General features: G+C 44.8%; 1 protein-coding gene across 8 annotated transcripts; it reads left to right on the top strand.

Annotated features, from left to right (window-relative positions):
* Positions 1–1,790: 1,790 nt before the first annotated feature.
* On the top strand, positions 1,791–22,829 carry LOC143023564 (3-hydroxy-3-methylglutaryl-coenzyme A reductase-like). 8 transcript variants are annotated; one of them, XM_076182151.1, is made up of 9 exons: positions 1,791–1,886; positions 3,222–3,328; positions 4,960–5,159; positions 6,574–6,764; positions 7,649–7,753; positions 9,972–10,127; positions 19,246–19,465; positions 20,041–20,182; positions 20,705–22,094. In XM_076182151.1, the coding sequence occupies exons 7-8, from the start codon at positions 19,282–19,284 to the stop codon at positions 20,118–20,120; spliced, it is 264 nt and encodes an 87-aa protein (XP_076038266.1). In that variant the 5' UTR covers positions 1,791–1,886; positions 3,222–3,328; positions 4,960–5,159; positions 6,574–6,764; positions 7,649–7,753; positions 9,972–10,127; positions 19,246–19,281; the 3' UTR covers positions 20,121–20,182; positions 20,705–22,094. The 8 variants fall into 7 exon arrangements, with proteins under 8 accessions (XP_076038266.1, XP_076038262.1, XP_076038263.1 ...); XM_076182147.1 differs by adding an exon at positions 8,377–8,487 and having other exon boundaries at positions 20,041–22,094; XM_076182144.1 differs by having other exon boundaries at positions 20,041–22,094.
* The last annotated feature ends 440 nt before the right edge of the window (positions 22,830–23,269 follow it).

Here is a 23,269-nt window from a genome sequence, read left to right as displayed (position 1 = left end):
TACTCTAAACAAATTATACCTAGAATATCACCAACTATAGAACTAACAAATTAATATTCAGTATCCAATACATATTAAAAATAAATTTGTGAAATATAATGATAACGTCTCACATGCCCAGCCAATCAACGTTCGTAAAAATAAAAAAATAAAAAAGACACGCGCATGGCAACACTACATTTCTGCCATCATACGTCGCTCGCTAGCCAAGATATTTTTCGTACGCAAAGTTTTTTTCTTTCTTTCTTTATTCATGAATGGTAAAATCGAGTTTGTGGTCATTGGATTCGAGTACCACCAGCGTCTGGAATCTGATTCGTCAGTTCTCCTCGGATCCATCCGTGGGATTCGAGTCCAGTACTCGGATCCCGCCCAGCCCTACAGTGAGTGTGTGCGTGTGTGTGTGTGTGTGTGTATGTGTGTATTCACCTCGGATCTGCTGCAGTCTCTGTCGAGACAGCCAGACACCACCCTACGGCAGTGAGCTCAGAGCTTATTATTTGCCGATCTCTGGGTAGGTCTGAGACCACTCACACACCACACACCGGGACAGCAAGGTCACAACTCCTTGACTAACGTCCCGTACCTACTCACTGCTAGGTGAACAGGGGTTACACGTGAAAGGAGACAAACCCAACTTATCTCCTCCCGGCCGGGGAATCGAACCCCGGTTCTCTGGCTTGTGAGGACAGTGCTTTACCAATCCGCCACCGAGCCGTGTGTGTGTGTGTGTGTGACTCACCATGGTCTTTGGATTCACTATGGTCTTTGGATCACGTGCTGGACTCTTGATCGACAGCTATTTCCCTCCCCGGAGAGAGCTCAGAGCTCGTATTCGATCGATCTAGGGGTAATGCTGTGACCTTACACGCACACACACAACTCCCCGCCCTCGAGAGTTGGAGTAACAACCAGCAGCGCATCGATACTGATATTATATCAGCCCTGGGCGGGATTCGAACCCGGACCTACGTAGTGGCAGCCGGGAACTTTACCAACTGCGCCACGAGTTGTGTGTGCACAATACAGCGGCACCCCCCCCCCCCGAAGGCATGATTAGCTCCCAAAATTTAATTCCTGGTTTCATGGCCGGGGGGGGGGGGCATATTCAACCTCGTAGTCCCAGGGTCTTCCTCCAATCTCGGCTCACTACGTCGTCAGACCCTGGGAACACAATCGGTTGAACTGCAAGAGTCTTGCAATAAAAACTTTAATAATTCAAAATATTCCGTTTAAAGCTCGAACCAATCAGGTTGCAGGATTCGACTTATGTAGCGCAAACATTAAGCCCATGGCATAGGCGCGGCCTGTCCAATTACAATTGCGTTTAATGAAACCGAACAAAATACATGGTTTTGTAATAAGCACAACTGCACGTGCCCCCAGGCCATCCAACAGCGCTTTTCTGTAGGCCTTATTAATAAGGAAAAGAAAAAATATATTTAAAAATGCAGCTCATACTCATGTAAGTGTTAACAATTGAAATATTTTATAATTATAATAATACAAAAATATTAGGAAAGAACATGTGCAACATGAATTAAAAAAAATGCAAATGGTCATGGACTGATGCTGGGTGTGGACGGCCGCAGTCACAAAATGGCTTATGTGCATTTGTAATGGACGCGTGCTTTTTACAACATAGTACTCGTGCATCGTGTGCATGTGCGTACGTTGTTTCCAATGTCATGTCTTATTCCCACCTACATATTGGTTGCAGATTTTTAGAATCAAAATAAAATTCCCTCTTATCAATAAAACAGTGTAGCGAAACGATCGAGCAATGCAGCGAAAAATTGGTTGCTAAGATGCCACTTAGCCAAACGCCCTGCGACGGTGTAACCGTACGCATTGGAACAACAGAGTAAACAAGACAGCGAGATCAAGTAAAGTATTATTATTTGTGTTTATTGACTTAATGATAATTCATAATTAAAGCGAAAGGGGTGCACTGCTAGTGCACCCTGTCAACAAAAATGGAATGTTGTAGCTTTGAAAACAATACATTTGTTTGTTATCGATACATATTCATAATGTCTCCTGACTTGATTTTGTAAATTGTTTGAGTTTTAATCTTTTATCATACAAGATACTTGTAAGGAACATTATTTTATGTCATTTCCAAGTTCACGTAGTTCTGTGCATTCCATGACATGGTGTTGTAATGAATGGCCTTTATTTTCGTGACACTGCATGCAATCCCACCAGTAATAAGTATTTATATCATGTTTATTCCCACTTATCTCGTTACTATTGACTATTGTGTCCTACGTGCAATTATGCCGCCCATAAACGAATTTACAGTTGTCAGTTGCATTCGTATCGATAATTATAGTTTATATACTTTTATTGTTATTTCTGATTGATAAATATGTACTGATATATCATATTATAAAAAATCTAAACTTCTAAATGTAAAGAGAACAAGATAATAGATTGTGATAGATTGCCTACTTCACAGTTATGCAAAGGCCCAATGTACCTGGTACATTTTTTTATGTGAAATAGATAACATATCATATATCAATTATAAAATTACCATTAATACTTTTTGCACTTTTCTATTGTGAGCTTATGTCCATAAACCAGCCCAAATGTTGTAGGACTAGGCTGTAGTTCCATGGCCAAAACATCCATAGCCCAACTGTCTTAGGACTAGGTTGCAGGTCCATGGCCATGGCCCAAATGTCCTAGATTTGGGATGTTTTGGCCCTATTCTGATTATTTAGCACTTGCTGTCTTGACTTGTTACCAGTTAATTGTACAAAATTTAATTTGTTTATTTTCTGTGCCACATAAGATTAGTTTTTTTTTTCTTTTAATATAAGCCTTACTCTTTGGTTTGCATCATGACAGTCAATGTCAATAATTATTGTCAAGTGGTAGGCACTTGGAACCAGAAATGAGATCACAAGAACATACATCATTCCTATGATATTTTATTTGTTTGCAGAAATAATTTATGTTGATTCGTTATTATTAATGTTATTATTATTATTATTTAGGAACTGCATGCACGGGAAATTGACAAAATATCGACAACAAAGAAATGGACTTTCATTCATTTTCTTTAACAATTTTTTACAGCCCATTTGAATCTCAAGTTAACGCATATCCACTGACAAAAATATAGAAAATCAATTATTATTGCCATGATATTTGTCTTTTTAACCTAAATCACGTGGAGTAACACTGCATCAAAATGTATTTCTGTACCGCAGGAATATCAAGGGGTCGACGTCGTCCTTGTGACAGTAGTCCATTGCGGAGCTCTACACGTACCATCAATTCAGCACCCTTCACACAATTGGCTCAAAGTATATGTTAGGTAAGTATAGAAAACAATGACACTATCACACTGGACCATTTCCTTCAACATCTAGAACTTTTTTCTACAGTAAAATAACTATGGTAAACTATTTTGTTTTCTCAACAATTGACAGAATGTCATTTGACATAGATTTTTTCGTGGAAGCTGCCTTAGTTTAGGATTTGCCGTGTGGGTATCAAGTTTATTCTTCAAGTCGTTAATCATCAAGTACTCTTGATTAAATTAATTTAAATTTAGTTCTTTTCATCACATAAAATACATTATAAAATGCATATTTTAAAAGAATGAGAGATAGTGTGTCAATAATATTACTGTCGTTGAATTGTCATTTGAAAACATACGTTTAAAGTCGTGTCGACAAAGTCCAAGATTCTCTGTCAATATTGTTTCTTTGATTTAAATGTAGTACATTTCCCCCCACAGATAAAATACATGGTGAATTGCTACTTTAGAAAAGAGAAATTGGCAAAACAATTTGAATGATACCAACGATTATATTCCGTAAAGAAGAAGGGGAACTTTGTAATGTTTTCTCAAAATATCTCGGGAGAATAGTTGGGGCGTGAAATGCAGAGTTTGCAGATCTGAACCAAAATCTCAATCCTGCTTTCAACATATTCATTTGATATTCATGTTTTTGTATATATCATGTCAAGTGATTTTAATTTTTGGCTACCCCCCCTTACACGGAGGGGGGGGGGTAGCCAAAAAGAAAAAGGCATAGAAACCACTCCCACCCATTCCACCCCCTATATACTCCATTCCCCTCCACCCTCCTCCCTCCCTCTCATCTTGGCACCTCCCGGATGACGGGTCATCCCTGCATCCTGTCGACTGCCCTGGGTCAGAAGCAGTGTCGCAAGACACAGCACATCCACAGCAAGGCCACTACATAAATTGGGCGACCCCCCCTCTCCGTCCCCTCATGCAGAAAAGGAGAAGAAGGGGAAAAATCTTATTGGGCTGCGTCACTATATTTCTCATACACACTCCCCCCACCTACCCACTCCCCGTCATCATGCATCACATTTAGATTTGAAGACATCAACTTCTATTGTTTGAACTTGGACTATGTCACCTTGTAAGCTATACTGTACACTTCTATATGGGAAATGGCGTTTCTTCACATCCTCTAGACATGTGAGCTTTTTGTTCTTGTTGCCTCTGAAAGCCCTTCTGTCCTAAAACAAGAAATCTCGGTTGTCTGTGCGTATTTACCTAATTGCAGTGTACAGGAAAGGAGCAACACTCGTTAGTCCCGTCTCCTCCTGTTCTCCAATTTTCTTCTAACATAGTACCTGGACTCCAATTCATGTATGGTTCCAACTTAATCTATATCTTTGATTTCCAGTTATCATGTTCAGATTTGGACTCGTGTATTGTTTGAGCTTGGCCTGTATCACCTGTGCGTGTGTGTGTGTGCGTGTGAGTGCACGTGTGTTAGTTATGAAATAGTTCATGTACTGATTCTGATGTCTTTTTTTTTTTTTTTTTACTGGGGGATCTCAAATTACACATTGGAAGCTCATTCATGGGTCACGTCTCGAAATCTCCCCCCCCCCAAATTGGGCTGTTCTTGTTATTATGTTACGTGTCACCCGGTGTTAATACTTGCTTCTTTGATACAGGGATGCCCTCTTCTTCTTCCTCCTGCTGGTGGACCTGAGCAAAGCCTCCCTGCTGCTGGCCCAGTTCACCCTGTCATCCTGGTCTCGCAGCACAAGGTGGCGTCCAACATTGCCCCCGGCATGGCACAGTTGGGCCCCTCACTCACGCTGGACATGATGGTCGAGGCGCTGGCTATCAATCGGCGCAGGAACTCTTTTGGGTAAGCCAGAGGTCATTTCGGGAGAGGAACGAGTTTTGTCGATGCTCGGTGGGTGGGAGTTGTTTCTATGCCTTTGTTTTTTTGGCACTTGTGTGTAAGGTGGCGGGGGGAAGCCTTTGGTACATGTATGTATGGTAAAGGGACGGTGGTGGTCCTGTTGGAGAGAACAATTTCCTTGCTGCCCCCCCTTATCGTAAGGCCTCGGCACTCGCACGTCCGTCTGGCTCCTGAGGTTCCTGAAGGGCAGACGCTCAGTTATAGGAATGGGCTCAAGATTTCTCTCTCTCTCTCTCTCTCTCTCTCAACTTCTACTATATTTCCTCCAATTACTCGTGAATACTCTGCTGCCACTATAAACCACTGACATACATACAACAGTGCTGTAGGAGGAGGCCAAAGGGGAGCAGCTGCTGATTGTCACCGCTCCTTACGTGGAAAGGAGGTGGAGGCATGACAGTCGTTACAGCTGATTGAGAAATCCTGAGCTGCAGTCCAGAGAACACCATCAGCCCCTCAGAGCCCCTCCTCCGAAAGGACGCGAGAGAATTGACGGGTTTTGAAAGACGGACCAGCAGGAGGGAGACGAGTCTCTTGGCCCACCGTCTTGCAGGACAGACAGTCAGCGACAGGCACCCATCGTTTGTCTTGTTGGTTTAAAACTACTTGCAGCGGGGCCCAAGGTGATGGCGGTTTGTCTGCCCCCCATAGAGTTGGACCAAGGGCATGGCTCGTAAAATTCCGTGACAAAAAGTCTTTTCTCTCTCTCTCTCTCTCTCTCTCTCTCACTGGGAAGGGGAACTGTCCTAGCCTCTGATAGAAGGGGAGGGGTGCAGTTTGCAATGGGAAACTGAATTGTATAGATACGAGTATGATAAAAGATGTATTACAAGAGAAGAATGTGTTGGGTAACCAGATTTAAAAGGAAAATTAAATTATAATGTTCTTTTCTTAGTGATTCTGAGGATATCAAAGTATGTAAATTTTCATGTGATGTGTGTATTATGTATATTACACAGAAGGCACAAAACACAGAAACCTGTACTTCCTATATTCAGACTGCTGTACAGATTTTTTTTCTTCTTTTCTTCTTTTCCTTCTTCTTTTCCTTCTATTTCTTCTTCTTTTCCTTCTTCTTTTCCTTCTTCTTCTTTTCCTTCTATTTCTTCTTCTTTTCCTTCTTCTTCTTTTCCTTCTTCTTTTCCTTCTTCTTTTCCTTCTTCTTTTCCTTCTTCTTCTTCTTCTTCTTCTTCTTCTTCTTCTTCTTCTTCTTCTTCTTCTTCTTCTTCTTCTTCTTCTTCTTCTTCTTCTTCTTCCCCGCCGCCGCCACCACCACCACCACAGGACCTGTGGGTCTCAGGAAGGAACCAAAGGCAATATCTCTGTAATCATTTTATCTCTTTGTTTTCCCAATAAGGTTCCCGACCTCCTCCTCCTTCCCATACCACGTAAAGAGTACCTTTCCATGACACGTTTTACATGTGTTGCTTGGTGTCAGGTGTGAGCCGGTTGGAGCAGATGTGTGGCTTCGCCTGCCTCTCGGTGGTCGTCGTTAACTACTTGGTACTCGTGATGTTCTACCCCGCCTGCCTTTCACTTGTCCTCAAAGTTAGTACCGTGTATTCCCATTTCGTGTCTGTGTATTGATGACTGTCTGTTTTTACCAAATGTCAAAGTATTGTGAGGAAAAGGTATTTGATGACACAGGATGGATCGCTTGTCCACAGCTCATTGTATCGAACGATTGACATACCTTTGGAGAATATTGATCACATCTGCTCTAGGTTTAATCCCCCCCCCCGTGTGTGTGTGTGTGTGTGTGTGTGTGTGTGTGTGTGTGTGTGTGTGTGTGTGTGTGTGTGTGTGTGTGTGTGTGTGTGTGTGGAAGGCAGAGGTGGAAGGAATGAACATGAGGGGTGACCTAGGATGAGATGGATGGATGGGGTAAAAGGGGCATTGGGAAAGAAGAGAATGTCTGTTGAGGAAGGATGGGAGAGGACAGAAGACAGGGGTGAATGGAGAAAGGTTGTGTATAGATGATGCTGGGCTGTGATGCAAGAGGGGGAGTAGGTGGGGGGATGGAGGTGAGGGAGTATGTGCGAGAAATAAGGGATTTCTGCACGAGGGGAATGGAGAGAATGTGGGGGGGGTCGCTGAATTAATGAAGCGGCCTTGCTGTGGATGTCCTGTGTCTTGCGAAACCATTTCTGACCCAGGGAGGGCAGTGGACAGGATGCAGGGATGACCTGTCCTCCAGGAGGTGCCAAGATAAGAGGGGAGTGGGGTATGTTGGGGATGGAATGGGTGGGAGTGGTTTCTGTGCCTTTGTCTTTTGGCTACCTCCCGTATAAGGGGGACAAAAAGCCTTTGGTATATGTAGGATATATGTAGTTTGTTTACAGGTATCTGTACGTGTGTTTGTATATGTTTGTGTGTATCGATTTAGGCCAAGAGAGTGTTTTATTGACATTTTTTCATTATCCTCTTCCCAGCTTTCCAATAGATGTTCTTTGGGACAGCCCCCGTGGCAAATGGCCTCGCTTGCTCGTGCACTTGGGGACCACAAGAAGCCCAACCCCGTGGTACAGCGTGTCAAGGTAGGCACCATTGTCATCATTGTTAGGAAATGGTAAAGGGAGGCTCTTTTGTAATACATGGACATTGTAGACCACTGTTTCACAACCACTGGGGTTGCCAAGGAAGGCTTTTTTTCCGAAATAGATTTGTGGGGTTGCAGCAGTCATATCATGAGGATCATATTGGGGTCGCCTGGAAAAAAAAAAAGAAAAAAAAGGTCGGGAAATGCTGTTGTAGACATTGTAAAGTTGACTCTTGGCAGCAATGGTTACCTGCCCCAAAAGTCAGTCCAAAGCACACCAGGCAAAGGTTAAAACTTGCGCCGCAGATCCTCGGCGCTCCTCCCTGGTGGCAAAAGCACAACACGCCTTGCCTCCTTCTTGTCTCTCTCTCTCTCTCTCTCTTCCTCTTGACTGCCCTGGCCTGGCCTGGCCTCCTTGAGGGGTTAAGATCACATCACATCACATCACACTGGGCTATGGTTCCTCCAATCAGGGGACGGTACTGCCACCGCCCTCCTCCTCCTCCTCCTCCTCCAGAACTTTTTCTGCCGTAAATCACTCTCTGGCAAACTATTTTGTTTCCTCGGCAAAAATACGTGGAATGTCGTTTGATGAGCTGGATGAGAATTTTTGTCTTGCAGCTGCTGCATATCATCAGATTCCTTCCCGAAAGCTGCTGCTGCGGTTGGCTGGCTGGCTGGCTGGATGCTGCAAATCCGGTCCAACAGTCGGAGGAAAAATAGCTCCTCAAGGTGATCCATCATGGTTTTACTATCTGATCTCCATTTTCGTATGCATATGCATGTTTCTCTCTCTCTCTGTCTGTCTGTCTGTCTCTCCCTCTCTGTCTGTCTGTCTCTCCCTCTCTCTCTGTCTGTCTGTCTCTCCCTCTCTCTCTGTCTGTCTGTCTGTCTCTCTCTCCCTCCCTCTCTCCCTTTCCCTCCCCCTCCTCTCTCTCTCTCTCCCTCCCCCCTCTCTCTCTCCCTCCCCCCTCTCTCTCTCCCTCCCCCCTCTCTCTCTCCCTCTCTCTCTCTCCCTCTCTCTCCCTCCCTCTCTCTCTCTCCCTCCCTCCCTCCCTCCCTCCCTCTCTCTCTCTCTCTCCCTCTCTCTCTCTCCCTCTCTCTCTCTCTCTCCTCTCTCTCTCTCTCCCTCTCTCCCTCTCTCTCTCTCTCTCTCTCTCTCTCTCTCTCTCTCTCTCTCTCTCTCTCTCTCTCTCTCTCTCTCTCTCTCTCTCCCTTTCCCTCCCTTTCCCTCCCCCTCTCTCCCTCTCCCTCCTCCTCTCTCCCTCTCCCTCCCCCTCTCTCCCTCCCCCTCTCCCTCCCCCTCTCTCTCTCTCCCTCTCCCTCTCTCTCCCTCTCCCTCCCCCCTCTCCTCCTCTCTCTCTCTCTCCCTCCCCCTCACCCACCCCTCTCTCTCTCCCTCCCCCTCACCCACCCCTCTCTCTCTCCCTCCCCCTCACCCACCCCTCTCTCTCTCTCCCTCCCCCTCACCCACCCCTCTCTCTCTCCCTCCCCCTCACCCACCCCTCTCTCTCTCCCTCCCCCTCACCCACCCCTCTCTCTCTCCCTCCCCCTCACCCACCCCTCTCTCTCTCCCTCCCCTCTCTCTCTCCCTCCCCCTCACCCACCCCTCTCTCTCTCCCTCCCCCTCACCCACCCCTCTCTCTCTCCCTCCCCCTCACCCACCCCTCTCTCTCTCCCTCCCCCTCACCCACCCCTCTCTCTCTCTCCCTCCCCCTCACCCACCCCTCTCTCTCTCCCTCCCCCTCACCCACCCCTCTCTCTCCCTCCCCCTCACCCACCCCTCTCTCTCCCTCCCCCTCACCCACCCCTCTCTCTCCCTCCCCCTCACCCACCCCTCTCTCTCCCTCCCCCTCACCCACCCCTCTCTCTCTCCCTCCCCCTCACCCACCCCTCTCTCTCTCTCCCTCCTCTCTCTCTCTCTCCCTCCCCCTCACCCACCCCTCTCTCTCTCTCTCCCTCCTCTCTCTCTCTCCCTCCCTCCCTCCCTCCCCCCTCTCTCTCTCCCTCTCCCTCTCCTCTCCCTCCCCCCCTCTCTCTCCCTCCCCTCTCCTTCTCTCCCTCCCCCTTCTCTCTCCCTCCCCCCCTCTCTCTCTCTCTCTCTCTCTCTCTCTCTCCCCTCCCTCTCTCTCTCTCTCTCTCTCTCTCTCTCTCTCTCTCTCTCTCTCTCTCTCTCTCTCTCTCTCTCTTTTTAATATCCGAATACTTTCTTGCAGGTGATAATGTTGTGCAGGGCTCCTCCTCCTCCTCATCCAGGGGATCATCATCTGGCATTTGTCGCTGCCCTTGGCCCACCATCTGACGTCGTCTCTTCCACATTCCACTGAAAACCTCAGTTTCAACACCTCGTCAGATCCGCACATCACTGTCAGGTCAGTTGGTTGTTGATGCCCATCTGCATTATTGTGACAGTCCGTACGTCAAAGTAGCTGAGAATTTATGTACACTGTTCATGTGTTGATAACCTTAATGTAGAGTATTTTGGATGTGCAGGTTCTGTTTCTTGTGCTTATGCTTTAGTTCTTCATCTTTCTTCTTATTCTTCAAATGGCTTGTAACCCCTAATTAGGAAACAGAAGGGATGGATCAAATCTCATATTTGCATTACATACATATATTTGCCAGATCACATGAAGAACCGTCACCCCATGACTTTGACCGGGTGACAATTCTTCATGTGGGCTATCCTCCTAGGGTGACAATTCTTCGTGTGGGCCATCCTGGGTATACGATTCTTCGGATGTGTAAGTTGATAACAATAAGCATAACCCTCATTCAACCTAACCTAACCCTAACCTTAACCCTAACCTAACCTACTCTTTATTCCACTGTTGATATTCAGCGTACTGGGGTGACAGTTCTTCAGGTGGGATCTCATGGGGTGACGATTCTTGACGTGGGCGTTCTGGGGTAACAGTTCTTCATGTGCCCCCAAGGCTCTTTCCCCCTTACCAGGGAGGGAGGGAGGGAGGTAGCCAAAGTCAAAAGGCATAATTCCATATCTCTCCACCCATTCCACTCCCGTCCACTACCCCTCCCGCCCTCCCTCCCTCTCATCTTGGCTCCTCGTGGATGACGGGTCATCCCTGGGTCAGAGGCGATGCAGCAAGGTCACTTCATTCATGTAATCAGTGACCCCCTTTAACAACCACTCACTTCCATACAATGAATCCTCCTGCATCGATTTCGTGGGGTGTCTTGATTACATTCATTTTGTAGTCGTAGCCGAGTGAACCCCACATTCTGTGAACTGGTTTGATCGTGTTTTCTGCGTTTGTTAATACTCGGTGAAAGAGAGTGATTAATACCAGCAGTGACTTCATGTTTTATGACGCCAGTAGTGTGATGCATCGTGCATTAGGCATCCGATGCTGCGCGAGAGAGGATTTGACTCCTATTGAAGAGGTTAGCCATTTCCTTCCTCTGAATCCCACCCCGTATTATGGATCTTCCTTTCTATACATTACATACATCTACCAAAGGCCTCACACGGGAGGTAGCCAAAAAGAAAAGGGCATGGAAACCGCTCCTACCCATTCCATCCCTGATACACACCACTCCCCTCCACCCTCTACCCTCCCTCTTATCTTGGCACCTCCTGGATGACAATGGGTCAACCCTGCATCTCGCCCACTGCCCCGGGTCACAAGCAGTGTTGCAAGACAGCATATCCACAGCAAGGCTGCTTCATTAATTCAGTGACCCCCCCCCCTCTCTGTTCCCCAATGCAGAAAGGGAGAAGATGGGGAGAAATTCCTTCGGTCTGCATCAGATTTATTTCTCGCGCATACTCCCTCACTCCCCTGATCTTCCTTTCTGCCGCATTTAGATACAAAGTCTTCTTGAGCGCAGTGCCCTTGGCAGTCCTCCCCAGAAAGGTATTAACCACTTCAGTACGAGTCAAATTCTCGCACAGAGCATTGGCTGTCATATGTACGATGCATCACACTACTCGCATTCTAAAATATATAGCCACTGCTGCCGTATTAATTGTTCTCTTTTACTCCGAGTAATAATAAACCCAGGAAAGGTGATCAAACCAGCTCACAGAATCTGGGGGTAACTCGTGTACTGTACAACTACAAAAAAGAAAATGTATAATCAAGACGCTTACGCCGCTGGCATCCACACATACCCACTCGCGCCTCGTGACGTTTATGTAGGAATCGAATCATCATACCAAAGTGCTTAAATTCGAAGTCTTCTTGAATGAAGAGCCCTTGGCATTCGTCGCCAGTTACGTATTAATTGTGACAAAGATGATCACTCCGTCCGTTGCCCAGAAAGGGGGCATCAGGGGGGGAGGGGGTGCATCCACAGAAGTGTAACGGACTTTGCAGGTGAACATGGGTGTAACGGACTTTGCAGGTGAACGTGGGCGCGCGCGCGCGACATCGGTGGTCAAGAAATCATCGCGAAGGGCCACGGACGGGGTCACGCTGTGGCCGGCCCCAAGAAGAAGAAGAAGAAGAATGGGGACCTGATGAGCAAGGTATCCTCTCTCTCTCTCCCTACCTCTCTCTTTCTCTCTCTGTCTTTCTGTCTTTCCCCTCTCTCCTCTCTCTCCCTCTCTCCCCTCCTCTCACGCCCCTCTCTCCCCCATCTCTCCTCTCTCCCCCTCTTCTCTCTCCCTCCTCTCTTCCCCCCTCTCTTCTCTCCCCCTCTCATCTCTCTCTTCTCTATCCCCATCTCTCTCCTCTCCCCCTCTCCCTCTTCTCTCTCCCCTCTTCTCTTTCCTCTCTCCCCCCTCTTCTCTCTCCTTTCTCCTCTCTCCCCCTCTCTCGATCTCCCCCTCTTCTCTCTCCCTCCTCTCTTCTCTCTTCCCCCCTCTCTTCTCTTCCCCCTCTCTTCTCTCCCCCTCTCTTCTCTCTCTCCCCTCTTTTCTTTCTCCCTCTCTCTCCTCTCTCCGACCTCTCCCCTCTCTCCTCTTTCCCCCTCTTCTCTCTCCCTCTCCTTTATTCCACTCTGTCCTCTCTCTCCTTTCTTTCATCCCCCTCTCCCTCTTCTCTCCCCCTCTCTTTCCTCCTGTCCTCTCCCCCCTCTCCCTTCTCCCCCCTCTCTCTTCTCTCCTCTTTCACCCTCCTCTCTCCCCCTCTCCTCTCTTCCCCTCTCTCCTCCCTCCCCCTCACTCCTCTCTCCCCCTCACTCCTCTCTCCCCCTCTCTCCTCTCTCCCCATCTCTCCTTCCTCCCCATCTCTCTCCTCTCTCCCTCTTCTCTATCATTTCTCTTAGCCCATCTCTCTTCTCTCCCCCCTCTCTCCTTTCTCCCCCTCTTCTTTCTCCTCTCTTTCTTCTCCCTCTCCTCTCTCCCTTCTCCCTTTTCTCCCCCTCTCTCTTCTCTCCTCTCTCCCCCTCTCTCCTCTTTCACCCTCCTCTCCCCCCTCTCTTCTCTCGCTCTCTCATCTCCCTCGTTTCTCTCTCCCCCCTCTTTTCTCTCTCCCTCTCTCCTTTCTCCCCCTCTCCCCTCACTCTCCTCTCCCCTTACTCTCCCATCTTCCCCTATTCTCCCCTCTCCCCCTACTCTCCCCTCTCCTGTCTCCTCTCTCCTCCTTTCCTCTCTCCCTCTCTTTTCTCTCTCCTCTCTTTCATCCCCCTCTCCCTCTTTCATCCCCCTCTCCCTCTTCTCTCACCCCCCTCTCCCTGTCCTCTCCCCCTCTCCCTGTCCTCTCCCCCTCTCCTCTCTCCCTTCTCCCCCTCTCCATTCTCCCCCTTCCTCTCCTCTCTCCCCCACTCTCCCTTCTCTCCCCTCCCCCTCTCTCCCCTCCCCCTCTCTCCCTCCTCTCCCCTCCCCCTCTCTCCATCCTCTCCCCTCCTGTTTTAGAACTAGCCAAGGAGGACGAGTTTGAAACTCGTTTAGTAGGGGACTCCATAGTGAGGCACCAATCCGAAGAGTTCTGTGGCCGTTCTTCAAATGGCCACAGAAAGTGCTATATGTATAGAGGTGCCGGACTCGATGACATCGCCGAGTCCTGTAACAGTGTCACAAAAGAAGCGGACGCAAATACGGTATTCATAATCCACGCTGGTACGAATGACGTCGAATCAACTCGATTGGAAGAACTCATCGAAAAGTACCGGAGTACAATCAGGAAATTTAAAGAAAAGGTTCCCGGGAAAAACCTTGTCATCTCAGGGATCCTTCTCAGATTCCAGAGAAGGGGAAGATATTTCGACATAGACAGATTCTACGACAAAGCATTCAGTGCAAACAACAGAGTAAAATCCCTCTGTGAAAAGGAAAAAGTACACTTTGTCAATTTCTGGGACAACTTCTACTTCGATAAAACTCTTTTTGAGGAAGACAGTCTCCACTTGAATGTGGCCGGAGTAGCAAGGTTAGGTAGGCTGCTCAACAATAACCTGACCGACATCAGAAGAAAAAACTCCTCAGTGGAGCCCCCTTCAACACCCCCGTAATAGAGCAAAACAGAAAAGTGGCAGATATTAATCTATGTTACGTTAATGCTCGCAGCGTGCGAAACAAGTTCGAAGATCTGGAGATTCTCGGAGCGACAGGTAACTATCACGTGATAGGAGTAACAGAGACATGGTTGGACACATCAAGTCGAGATTTCATCGCGGAATACTGTTTGCCAGGCTACACAATTTTCAGCTGCGAAAGAGAAAATAGAACAGGTGGCGGAGTAATCTTGTATGTCCATAACTCCCTCCAATCATCACTGTTAAAAACAGAGACAGTAACAAATGTTGATATATTGTTTGTTGAAATAAGAACCAATTGCAGTAAATCTAAAGTAATAATTGGACTTGTTTATAGACCACCGGGTCAGCTACTAGTAAATGACGAGAAATTATTCGATCTAATCGTAGAAACTAACCAACGCTGCGAGACAGTCATCATGGGAGACTTTAACTTACCGGTGAAGAGATGGGGTGAAGATTTGAGTTCGCATACAGGACGAGACTTGTCTAGTAACTTACTGGAAAGTGGCTTCCACCAAGGCGTAAACAGCCCTACCCGAGGAGATAATATCCTTGACCTAATATTCTCTACAACAGAAAATCTTGTAAACAAAGTAAATATCGGCCCAATATTCAGCACTAGCAATCATCGTACCATCACATTCAAAATTAAAATGGAAGCCAATTTATCAAAGACCAGCAAAGAAAAGTACCCGACTCCGTAGTAGAGCTAATTTCAATAGACTCCGATCATTACTAGAAAACTTAGACTGGAGTACAACATCGAACGAGATTGATATTGATAAAGCGTGGCAAAACTTCACCACAAACCTAAACAATGCTGTAAATCTCTGTGTTCCCTATCGTGGGAGACGTCCGGCAACAAATAAACCAAAGTGGTGGAATAGGGAAATTAGTAACAACCTCTCTTGCAAAAAGAGTGCATACAAAAAGTATTTATCAACTAAAAGCCAAGACGACAAACTAACACTAGACAGAATTCGCCACGAAACCAAAACACTGATAAAGCGTAGTAAGAAAGATCTTGAAGAGTATATTGCTGAGGCAAGCAAGTCGAACCCTAAAGAATTCTATAGTTATGCGAATAAGAAGAAAATGCTTACCTGCGGCATTGGACCATTAAATGACGATGAAGGAAAACATACGGATGATGAAAATGAGGTGGCCTCAATCCTTAATATTTTTTTTGCATCCGTCTTCACAGACGAAGATTGCTCAGTGTATCAGCCACCAGAACATAAAATGTCCCAAAACGTTTTAAATCAGCTCATAATTACCGAAAGGGATGTCGTACAAGTGATTGATAAGCTCAAAATAAAGCCCTGGGACCTGACAAAATTTCACATAGAATTCTGCGAGAAGTCAAAAATCAAATCAGTAAACCCTTGTGCATCCTCTTCATCAAATCATTAGCACTCGGTAAAGTCCCATCAGATTGGAAATATGCTAACGTAACACCAATATTCAAGAAATGGGACAAATCACAACTGCAGACCGATCAGCCTGACATCGATTGTGCGCAAACTGCTAGAGACAATTATCCGTGACAGTGTAGCAAAATTTTTAGAAGAAAATAGAATTATGAAAGATTCGCAACATGGCTTCCGTAGCAAACGCTCATGTCTAACTAATCTCCTTGACTTCTTTCATGACGTCTTTAACAAATACAAGGAATGTAGATCTGTTGATATAATCTATCTAGATTTTCAGAAGACATTCGATAAAGTCCCCCACAAACGATTGCTCGACAAATTAAAAACGCACAGTATTTCTGGTAATATCCACAACTGGATTAAAGATTGGCTCTCAGAGCGAAAACAGAGGGTCGTAATTAACGGGGCATCATCTAGCTGGCTCAACGTTAAAAGTGGCATACCGCAAGGATCAGTTTTGGGACCCGTCTTGTTCTTAATATATATAAATGATCTAGATAACGGCCTCGTCTGCAAAGTATCAAAATTTGCTGATGACAAAAAAATTGCCGGTAAAGTAACAACCACCAAAGAGAAAGAAACTCTACAATCCAATCTAGATAAATTATCAAGATGGGCTAGCAAGTGGCAAATGAAATTTAATGTTAACAAATGTAAAGTCATGCACATTGGAGGTAACAATGATCACATCCAATAGCAAATGAATGGTGAAATACTGGATTCAGTAACAAAAGAAAAAGATCTAGGAGTTTTTTTAATATCAAATGACTTGAAGCCAAGTCAACATTGCTCAGAAGTTGTTAAAACAGCAAACAAATTAGTTGGCTTCATTGGAAGAGTCTTCGAAAATAAATCAGAAAAAATATTGCTAAACCTCAGTAATTCCTTGGTCCTTCCCCATCTCAAATACTGTTTACAATTTTGGTCCCCATACTACCAGAAATATATTAACAAACTAGAAAGAGTGCAACAGAGAATGACCAAAATTATACCAAGGCTGAGAAATCTGCTGTATGAAGAAAGACTCAAAAGTCTAAACTTATTTTCACTTTCAAAAAGAAGAATGCGAGGAGATTTGATTGAGGTTTTTAAAATATTCAAAGGCTCTGACAACATTAATGTCAAAGATTACTTCTTATTAGGCCAATCAAATACAATAAGACGCCACGATTTCAAAGTAATTGGCAAAAGATTCTCTACGAACGAAAGTAAGCACTTCTTCTTTAACCGGGTTGTTAACGTGTGAAATTTGTTACCTTCCACTGTCGTTGAAAGTAACATAACATTTAAAAATCGCTTAGATAAATACTTGGAATCTAATCCGCAAATAAAATATTATCCTTTGCAATAAATGATATGACAACCAGACATTTAATCGCAATTGGATAGGATAGTGATAGCAGTAGTGTTAGTTCACCTTCTATCGCCTAGTTGCCCTGTTTCCTTAACTGTAGTGTAGTTTAGTTAACACAAACAGCCTTGTTAGGGCCAGTAGGCCTCCTGCTGTTGTTTGTTCTTCCTTTGTGTTCCTCTCCCCTCCCCCTCTTTCCCTCCTCTCCCCTTCCCCTGTCTCCCTCCTCTCCCCTCCCCCTCTCTCCCTTCCCCCTCTCTCCTTCCTCTCCCCTTCCCCTCCCCTTCCCCTCTCTCCCTCCTCTCCCCTCCCCCTCTCTGCTTTCTCCCCCATCTCCCCTCCCTCTCCCTTCTCTCCTTTCTCCCCCATCTCTCTTCTCCCCTTCCCCCTCGCTCCTCTCTTTCCTCCCCCTGTCCTCTTTCCCCTCTCCCTCTTCTCTCACCCTTCTTCTCTCTCCTTTCTCTTCTCCCCCTCTCCTCTCTCTTCTTTCTCCCCCTCTCCTTTCTCACCCTCTCTCCTTTCTCCCCCTCTCTCCTGTCTCCTCCCTCTCCTTTCTCCCCCTCTCTCTTCTCTCCCACTCTCTCATCTCTCTCCACCCTCTTTTCTCCTCCTCTCCTCTCTCCCCCTCTCTCATCTCTCCCTCTTCTCTCTCCTTTCTCTCCCCCCTCTCCTCTCCTCTCCCCCCTCTCCTCTCTCCCCCTCTTTTTCCCCTCCACTCCCTTCTCCCCCTCTCCATTCCCCCTCCACTCCCTTCTCCCCCTCTGTCCCTGTCTCCTCTCCTCTTTCCCCTCCTCTCTCTCTCTCTCCCCCTTTCCCTCTTCTCTCTCCTTTCTCTTCCCCCTCTCCCTCTTCTCTCCCCCGTCCCTCCTCTCACGTCTCCCCTTTCTCTCCTCTCACGTCTCCCCTTTCTCTCCTCTCTACTCTCTCCCTCCTCTTTTGTCTCTCCCTCCTCTCTTTTGTCTTCCCCCACTTTTCTCTCCCCCTCTTTTCTCTCTCCCCTCTTTTCTCTCTCTCCTCTCCCCTCTCCCCCTGTCTCCTCTCTCCCTTTCCTCTACTCCCCCTCTCCTTTTTCCCCCTTCTCTCATCTCCCCCTCCCCTCTCTCCCTCCTTTCCCCTCCCTGTCTCTCCCTTCCCCCTCTCTCTCCTCTCCTCACCCCCTATCTCTCCTCTCCTGTCTCCCCCTCTCTCTCCTCACCCCCTATCTCCCTTCTCTCCCCCTTTCCTCTTTCCCCCCATCTCTCTCCTCTCACCCTTCTCCCTCCTCTCTCCCCCTTTATCTCCTCTCCCCCTACTCCCTTCCTCTCCCCATCCCCTTCCTCTCCCCCATCCCCTCACTCTCCCCCTCCCCCCTTCACTTCAAAATGTTTCAAAAGAGCTTTCCTGAGCTAAGAAAGGAAAAATGACCTTCTCTTTCTCTCTCTCTCCAGGTATTTATTGACGGCACTTTGGAGGAGCCCTGCACTGCCTATTGTGCAGGCGGAGGTTCCTCCCCATTTCAGGTTGTGTGGGGGTGGGATTGGGGCTGGGGCAGAGACTCCAAGAACGGTTTGGAGGCTCCAAGAACAGTTTGGAGTTTGAATGTACAGGTTCCTCTCCATTTCGGGTTCTGTGGGATTGGGGCTGGGGCGGAGAACTCCAAGAACTGTTTGGAGTCAACAGAATGTAGCAAGTGGCCCTTGGTGGTAAATGGAGACCGTAAATGGAGACCTTACAGTACACAAGAGATGTGAGGGATGACTCGTCATCCAGGAGGAGCCAAGATAAGAGGGAGGGAGGGAGGGAGGTGGGGTGGATGGGAGTGGAGTATGTGGGGATGGAATAGGCGGGAGTGGTTTCTATCCCTTTGTGTTTTGGCTACCTCCCTTGTGAGGGGGAAAAAGCCTTATCCTGTGGCTCGCTTCCAGTACACCCCATAATGGCTTGGAAAGCATGTTTAGAACCTAAAACAGCTACATTGGTAATGAAAACATGAAGATAAAGCATTTTGTTAATTTATTTTATTCTACATAATAGTATAGTACCCATAACATTATTATTTTCCTCTATCTTTTCAAGCAGAACTCCCTCAGGGTTAAGGCTAAGGCTTCAAACCCCCCCCCCCCTTTTTTTCCAAAACAGGTTCCTGGTTTTGCAGGTAGAATTGTCTGTTGGCTAACTGGCTGTCAGTGGACATACTGTTTCTATTCTTGAAATAATTCCATAGGAACATTTTTTTTCAGGCTGATCAGACATGTTATAATAGTTTATTAATTTTATTTTCAGGCAGCTGCAGAACGCCAAATAATCTTACTCTTAGAAATGGTGAATGCACGGGCCCTGAAGAACACACAATTGCTATATGCAATTCAGCGGTCTGGTGACAGGCAAGCTACAAGTGAAGAAGGTATAGAAGAGATTGGGGTTGAATCTGCCCTTGACATCCCTTCCACAAATTGTATATCTGGAAGAGAGGCTGAAAGACGAGGCCTTCAAGCGAAATCTAGTGAGTGAGCTTTGCTGAAATTCTTACCTGTGCAATTGCATGACCAGAGATGCTTTTATCAAACACACATTTAATTGTAGAGAATGTCTACATTTCCACATCCCAAATTAGTTTTGTTAAGTACCTGTCAAGGTCAGACAGAGTTTGTTCCGTGCCTGTCAAATGGTTTTTCTCTCATCCCTGACATGCAATGACCGTTGTAAAAATTGCAGTGTACATGCCAACATGTGGGACAGTAACCAAAATGTGCCTTTCAAAGTCAGTTTTGTGCCTGATATAGTCCTTGACCATGTTGACAAGTGCCTTAATTAAGGCTTGCATTTCTGAATGTACTTCACATCACATTTTGTTATTAATGACGTACATGTACATTCCTACACTTTTGTTAAGTAAAGAAATTGCATTAGTATTTAGGTATTATTAGGTATTAGTATTTAGGTCCACAGTAGGCACGACTTTCAATGTCCCAATTTTTCTAATGCAGTGTTGTCGTAGACAATAAAAAAGCCTTATTTTTATATGTGATGCTTACATCGTTAATGCTGATACAAGTAAATGATTTGTTTAATTTCCAGGTTACAAACCTGAGCATCCTTGGAGGAGCCAATACCACCTAAGCAGCGAAGAGGATGCTAAAACTTGCTCTCCAATTTAACTGGATGGGGAGGGGGGAAAAGTCAAGTTTCAAGGTTCTTCTTCTGAGTGATGTAGTATTATGTAAGTTCCACTTTTTCCTACATGTCCTATTAGCTGTGAATATTCTTTTCATATACAGAGCCTGTGCAGACGACATCATCCATTGTTACTCCTGTATTTGGATGACATTTGCTGGGTGGCACAACAAGTAACTTGTTGCCATAAATGCTTCGTACTGGTTAGGCTGTCAACTCTAAAACCTAGACTTGAAAATTTATGCAAAATGTGTGAATCTTGAAAATATTCTCACTCCACACAATGCTCACATTGAAATTTTTTTTTACCTGTAATTACCATTTCTCAGGCCAAGCATCGGTGGTCTAAATTCACCACAACATTACTGTACAGTATGTCCTATTGGTGATTTTACCATGCCTTTTCAGTGTATACAGCCTAGTCATTGCCAGTTCATGTACCATAGTTGCAAAATAACGTGTTCTGGTCATGTTGGCAAATACCTTTAGATAAAATATTATGGACTACACGTATTCATTGGTTTATTTCATGAGTTATACAAAAAAAAATCCACATCTTTTGCCACAGCTGATAAGGTGGAGACAGTAATAAAGGATTGGCTGCGTCATGCGGGCAACTGTTCCGGAGGAAGAGAGGCTAAACTGCATGAACGGGAGGAAGAAAGACAGAGAAAAAGGAAAGGAAGGCAGGAAAAAAGACTGCAGGAACTGGAGAATGCTGCCATGGTTGGTAGAGAATGGTAACAGTGAGCACCTTGGCACAGATATAGTAAGTGTAGTTACATGGACATATCCTGCCCACCATTTCAAATGTCCCAGAGTCGACTGCATGGGTAATGGTTATGCTGAACAGTACAGCATGCATGAAATCTGACTCAATCTCCAGTTTCGGAGGACATGCACTTGACTTCTTTCAAAAATTAGTTGTTACTAGGCATCCAAAGCATATTTTTGGAAAAGAAATGTTTCAATTTTGAAAGGTTAGGTTAAGATGTTTTTTGTATATTCTATTACAAGTTTATTTACTTGTTTATTTATTTTTATTTTATTTATTTATTTATTTTATTTATTTCTACTTTTTTAGATACTTATCAAAATGTTAAATTTAACATTGGAAGTGCACATTTTGCTCCCCAATTAACTCGTTCCTTCCACCGTCTCAGGGCGTCTTTCACTTGCAACTTGTTAGCCTGGTTGGTTGCCATGATCATTTCTTATGTGGGTCACTCCACACTGAACTGTATTAATGTGTTACATAAGGTGTAGAATTGTAATCTGAGTTTTCCAAAATTTTTAGTTTCAAGTTAAGATAAATCAAGTCATCATTTTGTTTTGATCACCTCTCGAACACTGGTGGAAAGTCCACATTGTGGGTGTAACATGGATACCAAAATAGGCTCAGTTAATAGATATTTAAATGTTTTTCAAGGCCAAATCTTTCTGATGACTTGATTTTGACCTAAGAATGATATACAAAAATACATCTAATTTATGATGAGAACTTCACCAGTCAGGGAAGTTATCTATCCTTTGTCCATTTTCTTCCAGTGATACTGAATATTCTATTCGTGCTTGTGATTGTAAATCAGGTAAATTATGCAATAGTAAATTTGCTCAAGGTCAGAAAAAGGGGCTCATCACTTGTTACTGACTGTTTTGTCATAGAACAAAAGATTATGCATTCTGTATGTAACTTGTATCTTGTTGTGGATGTAACATGGACACATGTCATAATAAATAGACATTTGACTGAACTATTGATGAAATGTTTATTCTAAATGCTTTGCCCTGATGAATCTGGTATTATCCAGTGCAAATGACAGTCAGAATGTAATCCATTGTTACCAGTTTTCCCTAGAAATTGCTGGAGAGCTGTATTTTGACTCTCCATAGTTTGATTTCAGGAGAGTTGTCACTCTCCATCAAAGGCAGTGGTTCCCAAACTTTTTTTTTTTCCAGTTTTACAACTATGTTTTCTCAATTTTATTTTATTTATTTTTTCATTTTTTTTTTTTTTTTCTTTTTTTTGTCACCCCTCCATTACCCCCAAAAATTTGTTACCACCCCCTGGGGGGGTAATTTACCCCCAGTTTGGGAACCACTGATCTAAGGCAAATGCAAAGGAAATTCTGTTAACATGGGGAGGGGTTGACAGCTCTCCCGAGGGCAGTTTTAAGGGAGTGATGGGGACTGAGAGTGATCACTCCCTATAAATGTAAAAGCCTAGAAATTGAAACATGTTTCCTTCCTACAAATTTGTAGGCACCAATTGACAAATTGAAGGTGCTTTCTATCAATCAAGTCCTTTGCAACATTGACTTTTTCAATGACCAAACAGGTTTAGTTTAATGCACTTGTTTTGTTTGTTTATTGCAGCATGCATCATTTTGTTGTCAGTTGTAGTCTTCTGAGAGATTTTGTGGTTTGTCATCATATGGACATAAACAATGAGCTGCAGCAGGTCTGTGGAACAGTCAATTAATTATCAATATGGCACATCGCAAGAAACTGCAAGGAACAAATTTTTACAGTGAGATTAACGAGTATAATAGGGACTCGGGAATGTTGAACATAACAGAAATGCTGATATTCTGTGAGTTACTCCACTCTAAACTTTTGATATGCAATGGTGGAAAAATTATTCTAAGCCGGAATATATTTTCAGTTTTTTGCAGTAAATTCAGTATTTTCATTCCAAGATAAAAAAAAAAAAAAAAAAAAAAAAAAAAAGCACATTGTATTATACCAATTTTTGAAGGAGTATATTTTTCAGGACCTACACTCCAACCGTAGCTACATGTACAATTAGTATTGAATGCCCCCCAAATATTACCCGGGTTATTACTCTCTTTTCCTGAATCTCCATACTTTTGTATCAAAATATTTGTTGCCAGAACCCTGCTCAATTTGCCAGGAAGTCAGTGTTATTCAATGTAAACAGCCAGATACTCAGGTTTTATAGATTTATACATTGTATAACCTTAATTGAATACAGTATATTATGGTGCATGCAATTTCATATGTTCTACTGTTTCGAGCAATAAAGTTATATTTTTGTGAAAAATGCTACTTATAGTTTTGTGTTTTAATGCTACCTAGCCCAACAGCATGCTGTAGCCTTCACACAATGTTC

This window comes from Oratosquilla oratoria, unplaced genomic scaffold (assembly GCF_046742065.1).
Source record: "Oratosquilla oratoria isolate Oo_2021 unplaced genomic scaffold, ASM4674206v1 SCAFFOLD51, whole genome shotgun sequence".
In the NCBI taxonomy this organism is placed as follows: domain Eukaryota; kingdom Metazoa; phylum Arthropoda; class Malacostraca; order Stomatopoda; family Squillidae; genus Oratosquilla; species Oratosquilla oratoria.
The sequence above is the reverse complement of the archived record's forward strand: the minus strand, read 5'-3'. Positions and strand labels throughout refer to the sequence as shown.